Below are 12,554 nucleotides of genomic sequence, written 5' to 3'. Positions count from 1 at the left end.
ACCAGCACATATATTCCAGCAATTCTTATAAGTATTTTGGATAAATAAATATAATTTGAAATATATTATTTAGAAAATTCCAACCTTTACGACCGTTCTCCACGAAGACGACGCGCAAGTTGCATATCTTTAGGTTGAATCGTCACACGCTTTCCATGAATAGCACATAAATTAGTATCCTCAAACAATGATACAAGATAAGCTTCTACTGCCTCTTGTAAAGCACCAATAGCAGACGATTGAAACCTCAAATCCGTCTTAAAATCTTGTGCAATTTCCCTAACTAAACGTTGAAATGGAAGCTTTCTAATCAATAATTCCGTAGATTTTTGATATCTTCTAATTTCACGAAGTGCAACCGTTCCTGGACGATAACGGTGAGGTTTCTTAACACCTCCGGTTGTTGGTGCTGATTTCCTCGCTGCTTTAGTAGCTAACTGTTTCCTTGGTGCTTTTCCTCCTGTAGATTTCCTTGCTGTTTGTTTAGTCCTCGCCATATAAATCCGATTTTATATTCGTATTTTTTCTAAGTCAAAAATTTGGTTTTTTTTATAAACTTTAAAAGGAATTTCGTGAAATTTATTTCTTATAAAAGTAGGGTTTCCATGTATTTAGGGTTAGGGTATAGGGTAGGAGAAATTAAGGATAAAAATAATACAGATTTTGGTAAAAACTAAAAGAAATAGAAGAAAAACTATTTAATTTTAATAAGAATACTTAATTTTATCCAAAAGATGAAATTATTTAATATAGATTTCTCTTATCTATAAGAAGAATGGTTATCGATAAGGAAGAATGAGATGAATAAGTTATTGAAAATATATAAAATAGTAATAAGAAATAGAAAATTAAAGATATATAGAAGCTATGAATTTTATAGGTTTAATATGAAAATGAAGAGGAAGAACATTTTTTAATAATATTACATTATACAAAAACCATAAAGCCATGTTAATTAATGTTTGATAAAAATTATATAGGTCCAAATGGAAACTTTTGACCATATTCATAGGTTTTTTTAATATGTAAAAAATCTTTTAATGCTTGTCGATATCTTTTTTCTTCTGACCACCAACCTTCTCTAATTTTTTCTTCCTTTTCAGTAGCCATAATAAATGCCTCGTAAATATCAGTATCTTTTAAAAGGTCATATCTATGACATGATTCTTTATATTTCTCCCATTTTTGAAAAAAATTCAAATATGTAGAAGAGCAGGCCAGCCATATTTGTTGATATTTGATCATTTCTTTAAGATAAATCGAAAAAGAAGAAGCAGTGAGACAATTGGGAATAGATGGAGACAACAATGGAATAACAGGATCCGGAAATTCGGGAATATTTAAAAATTTACCCTTTTTTTTCATGTTTGTAGGAATATTTAAATCATCATTTGTATTCTGTAAATTTTGAACATGTTTTTCTGTTTTTACCTGAAATCGTGAAAATTCAATAAATGAAGAACTTTTAGATGTTTCAACAGATGCATATTTTTGATTATTTTCAGATGATTTTGATGCAGATAATGTTAAGCCTTGAAATTGTTCTGATACATGAGATTCATTGATCGATGATTTATTAATATTTTTATTTGCTTTTTCCGCTTCATAAGAAATTTTAAAATTACGATATGATTCGAGTTCTTTTTTAACCCTTTCTGATAATAAATCTGAATCACTAGAGTTAATTTCCACACTTTTTTGGGAAATATGTTTAAATTTATTTTCAGTCGTTTTACCATACTTTTCATTATATCTATCCTCAAAAGTACCAGCAATGTTTTTGGAAGTTTCAGAAATATCGTCTAACAAAACGTTTTTTTTGATTTCTTTTGATGATGAATCAAATGCAAAAGGATTCTCTGTTTTTAAAGAGGACGGTTTCTTTATAGTAAATGAAATTCTAGAAGAGGATGATAAAGGATTTTTCCCTAAATTATTATCGGAAAGATTAGAATTCTTTTTTTTCAAGTCCAAATCTTCCCTATTTTCCTTTGTAGAATCATTCTTTTTAAAAGTTTCCTTATCAGAACACCAGTTATCAGGTATTTTTGTAGAAAACACAGGATTAAATCCTGTTTCCATTTGTGAAGATAAATGTCGAAGTGATCTAATTGTATTTCTCTTTTTGTTTTGTTTCAATGTACCTTTAAGCGAGTTAAATCGAGTTTCTTTACCATCGTTCGATTGGAAATTTTCATTTACATAAGTTGTTTGCGTTCCAAACTTCAAATCAGTCGGTATTGATGAAAAGGAAAAACTGGATTCATTCAGTTTAGTGTTCGAGAATTTTTCAAATACAATTGGTTGTTCTACAGGTCGGATATTTTCCGATTCCTTTTTCTTATTAAAGGAAAAAGAAAATAATTCAGATGCTTTTTCAAGGGGAATTTTCTCTTTTGCAAAAATATTTTGATGATTTAATGTATTATCACCTCGTGACTGTAAACGTACTCCATCATTATGCTCTGCTTTCGATTTAATATCAAAAAATGTATGTTTAGTTGATGCTTTTTCATCTGATGTTTGCATGTTTTTCTTAAAAATATCTTTCAAATTCTCTTTCTCAGATTGCATCCTTGCTTCTGCATATTTTGATGCTGCTGCTTTTCTAGCATCATCATTCACTTTTGTAAAACCTTTTTCCTCATCTTGTTTTTTCGATATTGGTGAACTATATGGCGATGTATACGATGGCTTTCGTGGATTAAATTTTGGCGAATTTCTTTCATAAAAAAAAGAATATGCACTCGTTGATTTACTAAACCAATTTTCATATCCTGCATATATATCTTCACTTCTTTTAGATTGACTCGTATATTTAGACTTAGAACTCGGCGATGACTTAGATGAATGAGGGGATCCCGGTGATCTATTATGTGTCGGTGTTTTTGGTACAAATGATGGCGTAAACGATGATCGAAATGGTGATTTCATTCCACACGATGATTCCCTCCTATTCGGCGTAACTTTACTAGAAAGCACTATCAAACGTGCCCGATCATACGACTTTTTCTTTTCTGCATCCGAAAGTACCTCATATGCCATATTTAACGACTGAAACTTTCGCTTAAACTCCGCCTCATTCCCTAGATTCCTGTCCGGATGATAAAGAAGTGCTAATACCATCAAATCTTATCCTTTTCATTCATTCATCCTACCCAATTTCCGATATTGTTGTCGAATATCATCTGCACTTGCTGTAGGTAAAACCTGTCTAAATCCTTATTAATCATCATAAAATATACAAAAATAACACATACAAACACTCATAATAATTGACCGAGCCGTCATGCTCCGGCTTAACCATCGCCGTTCCTTCTCCAACTCGTCGTTTAAAGCTTCGTTAGACTCGAGAGGTTTGTTTAGATAGGGTTGCCATGACAACTCCTAAAAGTTAAATTTCGACTCTAAAAAAAAAGATAAATAAATAAAGCATATCACGCGTCTTTTTACGCATACAATCCCTATATCACTAATTATTTGACCCGTTATATCCTTAGAAAACGCATATATATGTGTATCTTAATTTTCATTTTTTTCATTTTCTGCATTTATTTCCATCTTTTCATTTTCACTTAATTTCTTATAAAACTGCCCCAAAACTTTTCTTTTTAGCAATTTATATTATTCCTTATTTATATGAAATAATTCTACTTTCTTATCATTCATTTATTCAATCTTTATATTCTCGGTTAAATTATGTCTTTTACGCGTTCTTTTTATCTCTTCACCTGCGACTCAGTTTAAAACCTAAATGTTAATAAATAAATAAATAAATATTAATTCGGGATAAACTGAGTCGTTTAAGACTCTAAAAATTCTCTAATGCAGAAACCAAAGTTGTATCGAAGCGAATTTCCATAATAATCATGTATATATTGTTCATATAGACTTTATTTAGCTATATTATTAATGGATATGAATGATGTTTCTGTATGAGAGAGAATAAGCATTAACGATGCTTTAATGAGATTATGAATTATGAATTATATATATTAAGAAACATCAATGTATAGAATAGCAGTAATATTACCACTATATCCATGTAGTTAATATTTAGACGCTGAATAGGAGTATTCAGCTAAATATATAAATATTGAAGATGAAGAAAGACTATATTTTTATTTGTAGGACAATATATATGAATAATAAGTAGTAAAACTATTTATAAAAATATATGTTAAAAGATAAGTACGTTAATGTCAAGTTATATAGATATATAGTATGCAATTGTATTATTGGTATGGATTTATATATGTATAATAGGGGGGAGGGGTAGAATAAGAGTAGAATGGTGTAAAAGAGAATTATTAAGGAATAGAATTAGTCATTTCAAGAGTTCTTTATATTAGTGAATATTTGGAAGCAATTATAGTGTCATTAAAAGACGTATATAGAGTAAAAGAAGTATATAGAGTAAAAATGGACTTTATATTGATTAATAAGGTTTAAAGAATATGAATAAAAGAACAACAATAAAAGAATAACAATAAAAGTGTATATTTAATATATATATAAGGAAAAAAAGCTAGACGAACGATTTTATTAAATAAATTCAGAAATAACCTAAAAAACAATTATTTTAATTAATAATACTAATATAAATAAGAATGCACTAATTCTCATAGATATATTAAAACTTCTTAAGATAATAATTTATTTAGATATATTTATTCATTTTTTTAATAAATACATTAATAAAATAAACAAAAAAGTAGATTATACACATAATAAAGTTTTATATATATTATTTTACCATAGTTTATATAAAAAAAATAAATATATGACCAGCATTTACTTTTATTATAAATGTACTCTCTCTATATATACGATTTTAAAACCTTTTTTACGTATATATATTAATACTCTTCAAAATAATATACAAAAGACTTCCACTCATCACAGGAATTACACAATTATCATTCAACTTCCATAAATCAAGTTGTTCCGTAAATCCCCCAATTAATCCCGTTAATAAAGCTAGCCCATGAATATTTAATCGACTCGATGGATACCATAATAAATTTGGCTCATCGAAACGAGCAATCCTTCCCCAAAATATATAAACTGATAACATCCCTACAACACATGCAGCAATCGTTCCAATTAATGATTTTCCTGGACGAATTAAAGGTCCATAATGTCCATACATTCTTCCCATTGTCGATGCTGCTGTATCGCACCAAGCAAGTAAAAGAATAGATATCACTGCTATATCCTATATATATATTACTATTCCTCACTTTATTTTCCAATTATTTATATACTTTAGGGAATATTATTAAGACTGTCCATGTACCTATAATATAAAAAATAACACCACTAAATACTTGTAAATACTGATTTTAATCCATTATATTTCATTACTTCCACGTATTAATTTCGCTCTGTCTCATTAACGGTCCGAGAACTGTTATATATATACGGTTAAATTCTGGAACTGAAAACCGTATAAGATCACATCCAAATGCTGGTATAAATAATATAGCTAGACATAATGTAATTACCGTTGCTTCAAATCTTTGTCTATAAAGTTCCAATGTAATTATTCCTATTGATGAATGAACACATTTTCTAGGAACTTCCCATTCTATAATCCACTTTCTATACCATTGAGATTGTGTATTATTTAAATTAAGATTCCAAGCTTTTTTTTTTCTATGAACCATTAATTTTTCTAAGTCAAAAATCTCGTAGGAGAAAGAAAGGCTGTTAAATATGAGACTTAGAATAAAAAAGAAGAATTATACAGGAAAACAGAAGAAAATGAAGGTTTTTATAGTAAAAATGAAGAATAGATTATGTAATTAAAGAGGAAACCTAAACCTATTATTAATAATAGAAGGGCAGGGTAGAAGAAGTAGAAATTTTGAAAAATCCTTAAGAAAAATAAAAATGGCACATGATCAAGTATGGTTTTCTAGACCTCGTTCATATGGTAAAGGATCTCGAGGATGGTGTGAAAAAAGAGTATTTTATGTATTTTTGGTTAATTATATATATAGTCGAGTTTGTGGACATGTAGCAGGATTAATTCGAAAATATGGATTAAATATATGTAGACAATGTTTTAGAGAGTATGCAAGCAGTATTGGATTTCACAAAGTATGAGATATGTTGATTAAATATTTTTGTAACCATAGTAGCATCGATAAGTGAGATAATAAAAAGAAGTTTTGTAGTAAAAAAGTGAAGTAAAAAGTGATGTAAAAAATAGAGATTAGATAGTGTATAAATGATTTTTAATTAAATTTGATTATCAGATTGTAAAATATTGTTTGTAATTTTTTCACGTTCAGCTTCTCTCATTCGCATTAATATTATATTTTGATAATCCAAGTGATTTTGATTTAAACAAGGCATAGTGTTTGATCTTGGTAAAGACGTATTTTTTGAAGTATTTGAATTATGAATTTCATTTAATGTTACATCTTCTGATATTCCAGTTAAATCGGGTGCCTGTTTTGCCCAAGAAACCTCTTTTAAATGTATAAATGGCGTCTCTGCCAGCAAAGACGCTTCTGATATTGCTGCATGCTAAATTCTATTAAATTTATAAGTTAAAATGTTTTCATTTACCGCAGAAACAACTGATTTAAATACAATTAATCCTACAATAACCTTTTTTTTCTTTGTATTGTCTATTGAATCCTTTAAAACTACATCTTCAATCTTTCCAAATCTTTCAAATGCATTTATTAGTCCATCCTTATCTATTGTAATCTGATCTCGACGCCATCGTACTTTAATTGTTCTATTTTCCATTGTAAATCTACTTTTTTCTTCTTCCTTCGTTTTTAACACTTTTTCATCATTATGACTTTCCATTTGTTTCTCTGATTCTCTTTGTGCTCTTAAAGCTGCTTCTTTTTTCTTACGTAAAGCTGCTCCTTCTTCTTGTAGTTTACGTAGAGTAGCCTCCATCGCCGTCTCTGATTTGATTTTTCGAAGTTTAGCTTCTTTATCCAATCGTTCAAGTTCTATCATAGGATCAATATAGACCCTATTATATACCATTTTCTCTTCATTTACCATCTATCATCCGTTTTCTTTCCTTATCTAATGCCTCATATTTCCGTTTTTTAGCAAGTAAAGACTCCCTACTAGAGTCATAGCTAGACCGAGATATTGGATCACTTAAAACATCAAATGCTACCGCTATTTTATGGAATATTTCTATAGCCGATGCTTCTTTATTCTTATCTGGATGATATCGAAGTGCTAATATGGTCATTAATTAACCGTTTTTCTCCGTTCAAAAGGCATACCTGCTTTTCTATATCCCCTCTGTATCATTTCATCATTTGCTGTTGATGGAATCCCAAGCAAAGCGTAATAATCATCCTCCATTTTTTTTAAACTTTTGATGACGTTGAACCTTCAACGGGGAAGTTGCCTAGACAACCTATCATATTCACCATAGACCTTATAAAATCATCAGAATCTATTTAAATAGATCAATTCGCTATGCATATATTAAGGCATATCTAACAAAACCTGCTATTTTTACTATATATTTCTTTATTTGTTTAATCGTCTGTATTTTACAGCAGAAATAATCAGACTAATTAAACTCATCAAATCTGCTCTATTATTAGGTAATTAGCAAATATATCTTCTTTTTTGACGCATATTTATCAGGAAATAAAGCGGTTCGTGTATTATTTTTTTATTTAAGGCTTTAAATATGAAATTAAGTGTTAACTGTAGCATAGCACGACGCATACAACACGCATAGATTCATGTTTGTTCCATTAAATGGCTGATTCACCGCTTGTATGCCTTATTCTGGCCCCAATAAATGATACTTTTGAGCGAAAATGTCTATGGTTACCATCATGGCCTCAAACATTGAGGATTGGCCGTCAGATAAATTCCCGTACGGCACCAGCGCCTAATAATGGGTTCTTTGACTCAAAAGTTCTGAGTCGGGCGCATGCAGAAGTCTGGGCAGATCCTAAAACTGGTAGTGTTTTTATTCGGGATATTAAGAGCAGTAATGGGACGTTTCTTAATGGACGAAGACTCAGTCAAGAAAATCAAACAAGTGAGCCGTTTGAGCTTTACGTTGGGGACGTTTTAGTATGATATTTTATGTATTTTTATTATCTTAAATGGGGGGCAGGAACTTGGGATTGATATATTGAACGAAGAAGACCGGTCTATTCTTCATTATAAGGTAGCATCACGTGTGGAACATGCAGGATGGGCAGAGATGAATTCATTGGATGTATCTCAGGAAAAGGATAATGGATTATGGGTAGATACAGGTACAACAGAGGCAGTTGATACGATTACGCTCCGTGTGCTAGTTTCTAATGAAGTAGCACAATCAAAATCAGTGTTAGAAGAAGATAAAATGAATGAATGCATTGGGAAAGATGTGGAAAATATTTTACAGACATTGAATGTGAAGATTTTTATGAAATTATATATATATTAATGTTTATAATGGTAGATAGGACTAAAGACGGCAAAACAGCAGATGAATGACATTAAATTGGTCACGAAAATGCTTAATAATATCCAAGATACAGTATTTTATGATGTAATTACCCTTTTTTTTTTCTGGATGAGATCTTAGTGAAAATATAGTGTAGAGATGATAGTTTGGAAAAAATACAGCCAGAAGATATTTTAAAGAACCATTCAGACAATTTTGGAAATAAAGGAAATCTTAAATGTCATAAAAAAAGTACTCAGCCTCTTAGTTTGGAGGTTTTAGCATCAAAACAGCTTGAAATTGAGGAAAAGACAGCAAAAATCAAATGTTTAGAAGAAGAAAAGACAAAGCAACAAACATGTAAACAGATTATTGAGCAGCTATTGAAAGAACAAAATAATACATTAGAAGTGGAAGATACAATTGAAACGAAAATGAATACAGAGTTAATGAAAAATAAATTGGAAAAAGATGAAAACTCAGAAGATGAATTAAAATCATTAAAAGCTATGGTAGAAAATATGAAAAAAGAAATAGAATTATGGAAATATCGTGCAAAAAGGACTGAAAAAATAGTAGAACAATCAACATATCATATGACAGCACTTTTAAAAACAGGAAATGAGAATATAAATGAGGTTTTCGGAGATAAATTATGGATAACATTTTTTCCAGCTTGTTGTATTGTAATGATAGGTATAAGTATAATGTGCTATTTAAACGATATAGCTTCTTGATCATTTATTTACTCATTGATTTGATAAAATGTCATCTACTTGTTCAGAATTAATACGATTAATAGTACACCCTAGCTGATCTGCCAATTTTTCAACCCAACAGGATTGTACAATTTCAAGTGGGACATATACACCTTCTCGTTCAAAGCTTGTCATTTCTTTACCTTTAAGACCACAGGCAATAATTTTCTTAAAATAACTTAAATCAGTAGAAACATTTAAAGCTATTCCATGAGATGTAATATGTCGTCGAAGATGGATGCCAATCGATGCAACTTTTCGTATTGGTGATGTCCAAACACCTATAAATTTAACAACTATTAGATATGTTCTTTTCTTTTATTCGTAAAACCTATATGTTCTGTTCGCATAGCAGCTATTCCAAAGGTCTCACATGTCGAAATAATAGAGGATTCAAGTCGATTAACATATTCTTTAGGAGTTATCTGTGATAAAAAACAAATATTATATATTTATAAAACATTTTTAAAGGCAAATAAACAACTTACCTTGAAATCTTTTAGATCAAGAATAGGATAACCAACAATTTGTCCTGGACCATGAAATGTTATTTGTCCACCACGAAGCGTTTTTATAAAAACTGCTGTTGGATTCGTTTCAAGATATTTTATATCTGATTCACAAATATTATTATTATCACGTCTTCCACATGTATATGTTGGATAAAATTGTCCAACTACAAGTAACCCTGGAGGTTTAACATATGTATCCGGATATTGTTTATTCAATAAAAAGCGATAAACCCATGATTCTTGAATTTTTAATGAACTTCTATAGGAACATGGTGATTTCAATGACAAATATAATAACTGTTTCATCTTAATTCAATATCCAGCTGATATTAACCCCGTATTTAATCAAAATTATAACTAACATATATATTATATCTTTATAATCTAATATTATAGATTCTAATCTATAACAGATATCTATCATATACAATCTGTTATATCTGTTAATTTGCTATAATATACGATATATTTAAAATTAACTGAAATATTAAACCAAATATCTATGGTTTTTATTTCTATACATATTATATAGAAGATTCTATATTTATATATCTTATATACTTAATATATATTTTATCTACATTATATTATATATTTTAAGTCGATCAAAAAATTATTTTCGACAAGATACTAGTCAACCTATCCGGGGCTATCATAACATACATAAAGTGCATAACTGCGCATATATAACGCATATATTACGCATATATTGCGCATACATTACATAATACACTGCAAAATATATTATTTAGCAAGTTTTAATACTCTATTTTTCTAGAAATAAAATATAATTCTTAAAAATGCCATCTGTTTTTATATCAAAAGATGGAACTATTTTAAAAGAAAAACCTTTTTTTGCTAGGTAAATAATTCTATATATTAATAAAAACCATGTTTAATTTCATTAGATTAAATGATTTTGCATATCAAATTTATTTAATCTTTATGCTTTATATAAGCACTTTATTTACAGTTAGGGTTAGGTTTAGGGTTCGCGTAAACTAATATTCTTCAGTTTGACCCACAAAGAGCTATTGAAAAATATCATTTGAAACAAAATACACAAAGAACCCCCAATACTTCGTCAAATAGATTCAATAATAATAGAAGTACATGGGGATATGATTCTTCAAGCGGAAGACCTTTAGGACGACGATTGGGTAGTATTGATGATATTCGTTTGCCTCCATGCGGTACATGTTGCGGAGGTAATTAATATATATTATCGTGTTGTATGCGTGTTGTATGCGTGTTGTATGCGTTAATTAAAAAAAAAAGCAATTCAAAAAAACTATATAAACCCCCAAGTCCCCCGAGGTTCAATAGAACCTTAATAAAAAAAGCTAAAAGGAGAGAGAAGGAAAATATTGAGAATGTTAATATAAAAGGATAAGTTTTAGTAGAAGAATAGTTTAATAAGATTATGTTATTTATATGAAGGGATTATTTTGTATTTAAGAGAGATTTTTTGCGAGAAAAAATGAGGTTTTTTATATGGTGTAGTAATTTATAATATTAAAGAAAAGAGGAATATGGAAGAAAAAGAAGAATAGAATGATTAGAAAATGCGTTTTAATAAGGTTAGAGGAATTAGGAATTTGAAGAATTTTTTTAAAGGGTTTAAATCAGAGAAAAAGGAATGAAATTGAATTATTTAATAGTAAACGGGGAAAAAAGAATAAATTAGTGATAAATCAATCGAAAAACAATATTCATACTGTTTCTACAGGGCCTAGGAAATATACGGGTATTTTTATATTGATAAATTGGCGGGTTTAATGAGAAATAGTTACTATTGCACTTCCGGGAAGTATTGTTTCAAATGCGCAAGGGTTAGAATTAAAAACAGTACTTGTAGGACAGGTTAGTATTAAAGAATATATTTTTATTCAAAAAAAATGAATTAAGGGTTAAAAAGGTTGCTAGAGCTTTAGTTATTTTTTGTGTAGATGAAGTGGTTATTTTTGATGATTCTGGAATATCAAAGGAACAAAGTAATTTTGGAAAGCATGATGAAGTAAATAATGAAAATACGTTTTTTATTCATTTATTACGTTATATGGAAACACCACAGTATGCTTTTATTCTAAAAAAAATTATTATTTCATAAAATAATTATATAAAGATATTTGAGAAAATCTTTATTTCCAATACATCGCGATCTTCGGTTTACTGGACTATTAAATCCTTTAGATTGTCCTCATCATTTACGTAGAGATGAGGATTTTCCATACAGAGAAGGCATTACATTGGATTCCTCATTGTATCCAAAGGTTCCTAAGAATTCTACGCTAGTAGATGCAGGTTTACGACGAAAGGTACTAGTTTCGGATAAAATTGATCCAGGCGTTCGTGTAACTCTGTTTATGAAGGAAACGTCTTCACAAAAGAAATATATTAATGCGGAGGTGGTAAGTCCATCTACTCCACGAGAAACAATGGGATATTATTGGGGTTATACTGTTCGTTTTGCCAGTTCTTTATCAGCAGTGTTGAAAGAATCACCGTATGAAAATGGTTATGATTTGATTATTGGTACATCAGAAAGAGGCGTGGCATTTGAAGAAATAAAGGATAATATTCCGAATTTTAATCATATTCTTATTGTTTTTGGGGGATTAGCAGGACTAGAAGCGGCGGTAGATGCTGATCAGGACTTGGATATTGGAGGAGATCGTGCAGAAGAACTTTTTGATAGATGGATAAATGTATGTCCTGCCCAAGGTTGCAGGACAATACGTACAGAAGAAGCATTGTTAATTACTTTAGCACAGCTAAAAGCAATTATTATGAAAAAGGGCAAATAATATTTAATAAAAAATTAGTTAAAAAATATTTATT

At 29.5% G+C, this 12,554-nt stretch overlaps 9 protein-coding genes across 9 annotated transcripts; 4 read left to right on the top strand and 5 right to left on the bottom strand.

Annotated features, from left to right (window-relative positions):
* Positions 1-85: 85 nt before the first annotated feature.
* T552_01543 (histone) lies at positions 86-543 on the bottom strand. The gene has a single exon (XM_018370125.1). The coding sequence runs from the start codon at positions 495-497 to the stop codon at positions 87-89; it is 411 nt and encodes a 136-aa protein (XP_018226283.1). The 5' UTR covers positions 498-543; the 3' UTR covers position 86.
* Positions 544-930: 387 nt separating this feature from the next.
* On the bottom strand, positions 931-3,353 carry T552_01542 (hypothetical protein). Its single transcript, XM_018370124.1, has 3 exons — positions 3,261-3,353; positions 3,159-3,214; positions 931-3,116 (listed from the first exon to the last, which is right to left on the bottom strand). The coding sequence occupies exons 1-3, from the start codon at positions 3,305-3,307 to the stop codon at positions 973-975; spliced, it is 2,247 nt and encodes a 748-aa protein (XP_018226282.1). The 5' UTR covers positions 3,308-3,353; the 3' UTR covers positions 931-972.
* A 1,461-nt stretch (positions 3,354-4,814) lies between these two features.
* Positions 4,815-5,715, bottom strand: T552_01541 (hypothetical protein). The gene is made up of 3 exons (XM_018370123.1): positions 5,368-5,715; positions 5,268-5,322; positions 4,815-5,218 (listed from the first exon to the last, which is right to left on the bottom strand). The coding sequence occupies exons 1-3, from the start codon at positions 5,667-5,669 to the stop codon at positions 4,847-4,849; spliced, it is 729 nt and encodes a 242-aa protein (XP_018226281.1). The 5' UTR covers positions 5,670-5,715; the 3' UTR covers positions 4,815-4,846.
* A 135-nt stretch (positions 5,716-5,850) lies between these two features.
* Positions 5,851-6,227, top strand: T552_01540 (40S ribosomal protein S29). Its single transcript, XM_018370122.1, has 3 exons — positions 5,851-5,957; positions 6,006-6,105; positions 6,147-6,227. Exons 1-3 carry the CDS (start codon positions 5,896-5,898, stop codon positions 6,153-6,155), a joined length of 171 nt encoding a protein of 56 aa, XP_018226280.1. The 5' UTR covers positions 5,851-5,895; the 3' UTR covers positions 6,156-6,227.
* T552_01539 (hypothetical protein) lies at positions 6,202-7,395 on the bottom strand. The gene is made up of 4 exons (XM_018370121.1): positions 7,269-7,395; positions 7,033-7,221; positions 6,580-6,980; positions 6,202-6,537 (listed from the first exon to the last, which is right to left on the bottom strand). Exons 1-4 carry the CDS (start codon positions 7,348-7,350, stop codon positions 6,247-6,249), a joined length of 963 nt encoding a protein of 320 aa, XP_018226279.1. The 5' UTR covers positions 7,351-7,395; the 3' UTR covers positions 6,202-6,246.
* A 363-nt stretch (positions 7,396-7,758) lies between these two features.
* Positions 7,759-9,180, top strand: T552_01538 (hypothetical protein; the record flags this gene model as incomplete). The annotated part of the gene is made up of 4 exons (XM_018370120.1): positions 7,759-8,082; positions 8,126-8,410; positions 8,459-8,548; positions 8,596-9,180. 4 exons carry the CDS (start codon positions 7,759-7,761, stop codon positions 9,178-9,180), a joined length of 1,284 nt encoding a protein of 427 aa, XP_018226278.1.
* On the bottom strand, positions 9,148-10,064 carry T552_01537 (lipoyl(octanoyl) transferase). Its single transcript, XM_018370119.1, has 3 exons — positions 9,690-10,064; positions 9,533-9,626; positions 9,148-9,482 (listed from the first exon to the last, which is right to left on the bottom strand). The coding sequence occupies exons 1-3, from the start codon at positions 10,017-10,019 to the stop codon at positions 9,193-9,195; spliced, it is 714 nt and encodes a 237-aa protein (XP_018226277.1). The 5' UTR covers positions 10,020-10,064; the 3' UTR covers positions 9,148-9,192.
* A 449-nt stretch (positions 10,065-10,513) lies between these two features.
* On the top strand, positions 10,514-10,929 carry T552_04118 (hypothetical protein; the record flags this gene model as incomplete). Its single annotated transcript, XM_018372169.1, has 3 exons — positions 10,514-10,575; positions 10,622-10,691; positions 10,729-10,929. The coding sequence occupies 3 exons, from the start codon at positions 10,514-10,516 to the stop codon at positions 10,927-10,929; spliced, it is 333 nt and encodes a 110-aa protein (XP_018226276.1).
* Positions 10,930-11,278: 349 nt separating this feature from the next.
* On the top strand, positions 11,279-12,520 carry T552_01536 (hypothetical protein; the record flags this gene model as incomplete). The annotated part of the gene is made up of 5 exons (XM_018370118.1): positions 11,279-11,331; positions 11,375-11,460; positions 11,503-11,576; positions 11,632-11,786; positions 11,839-12,520. The coding sequence occupies 5 exons, from the start codon at positions 11,279-11,281 to the stop codon at positions 12,518-12,520; spliced, it is 1,050 nt and encodes a 349-aa protein (XP_018226275.1).
* Positions 12,521-12,554: the final 34 nt, after the last annotated feature.

Source organism: Pneumocystis carinii (genome assembly GCF_001477545.1).
Source record: "Pneumocystis carinii B80 chromosome Unknown supercont1.6, whole genome shotgun sequence".
Classification (NCBI taxonomy): Eukaryota; Fungi; Ascomycota; class Pneumocystomycetes; order Pneumocystales; family Pneumocystaceae; genus Pneumocystis; species Pneumocystis carinii.
This window is presented reverse-complemented; position numbering and strand designations above follow the sequence as displayed.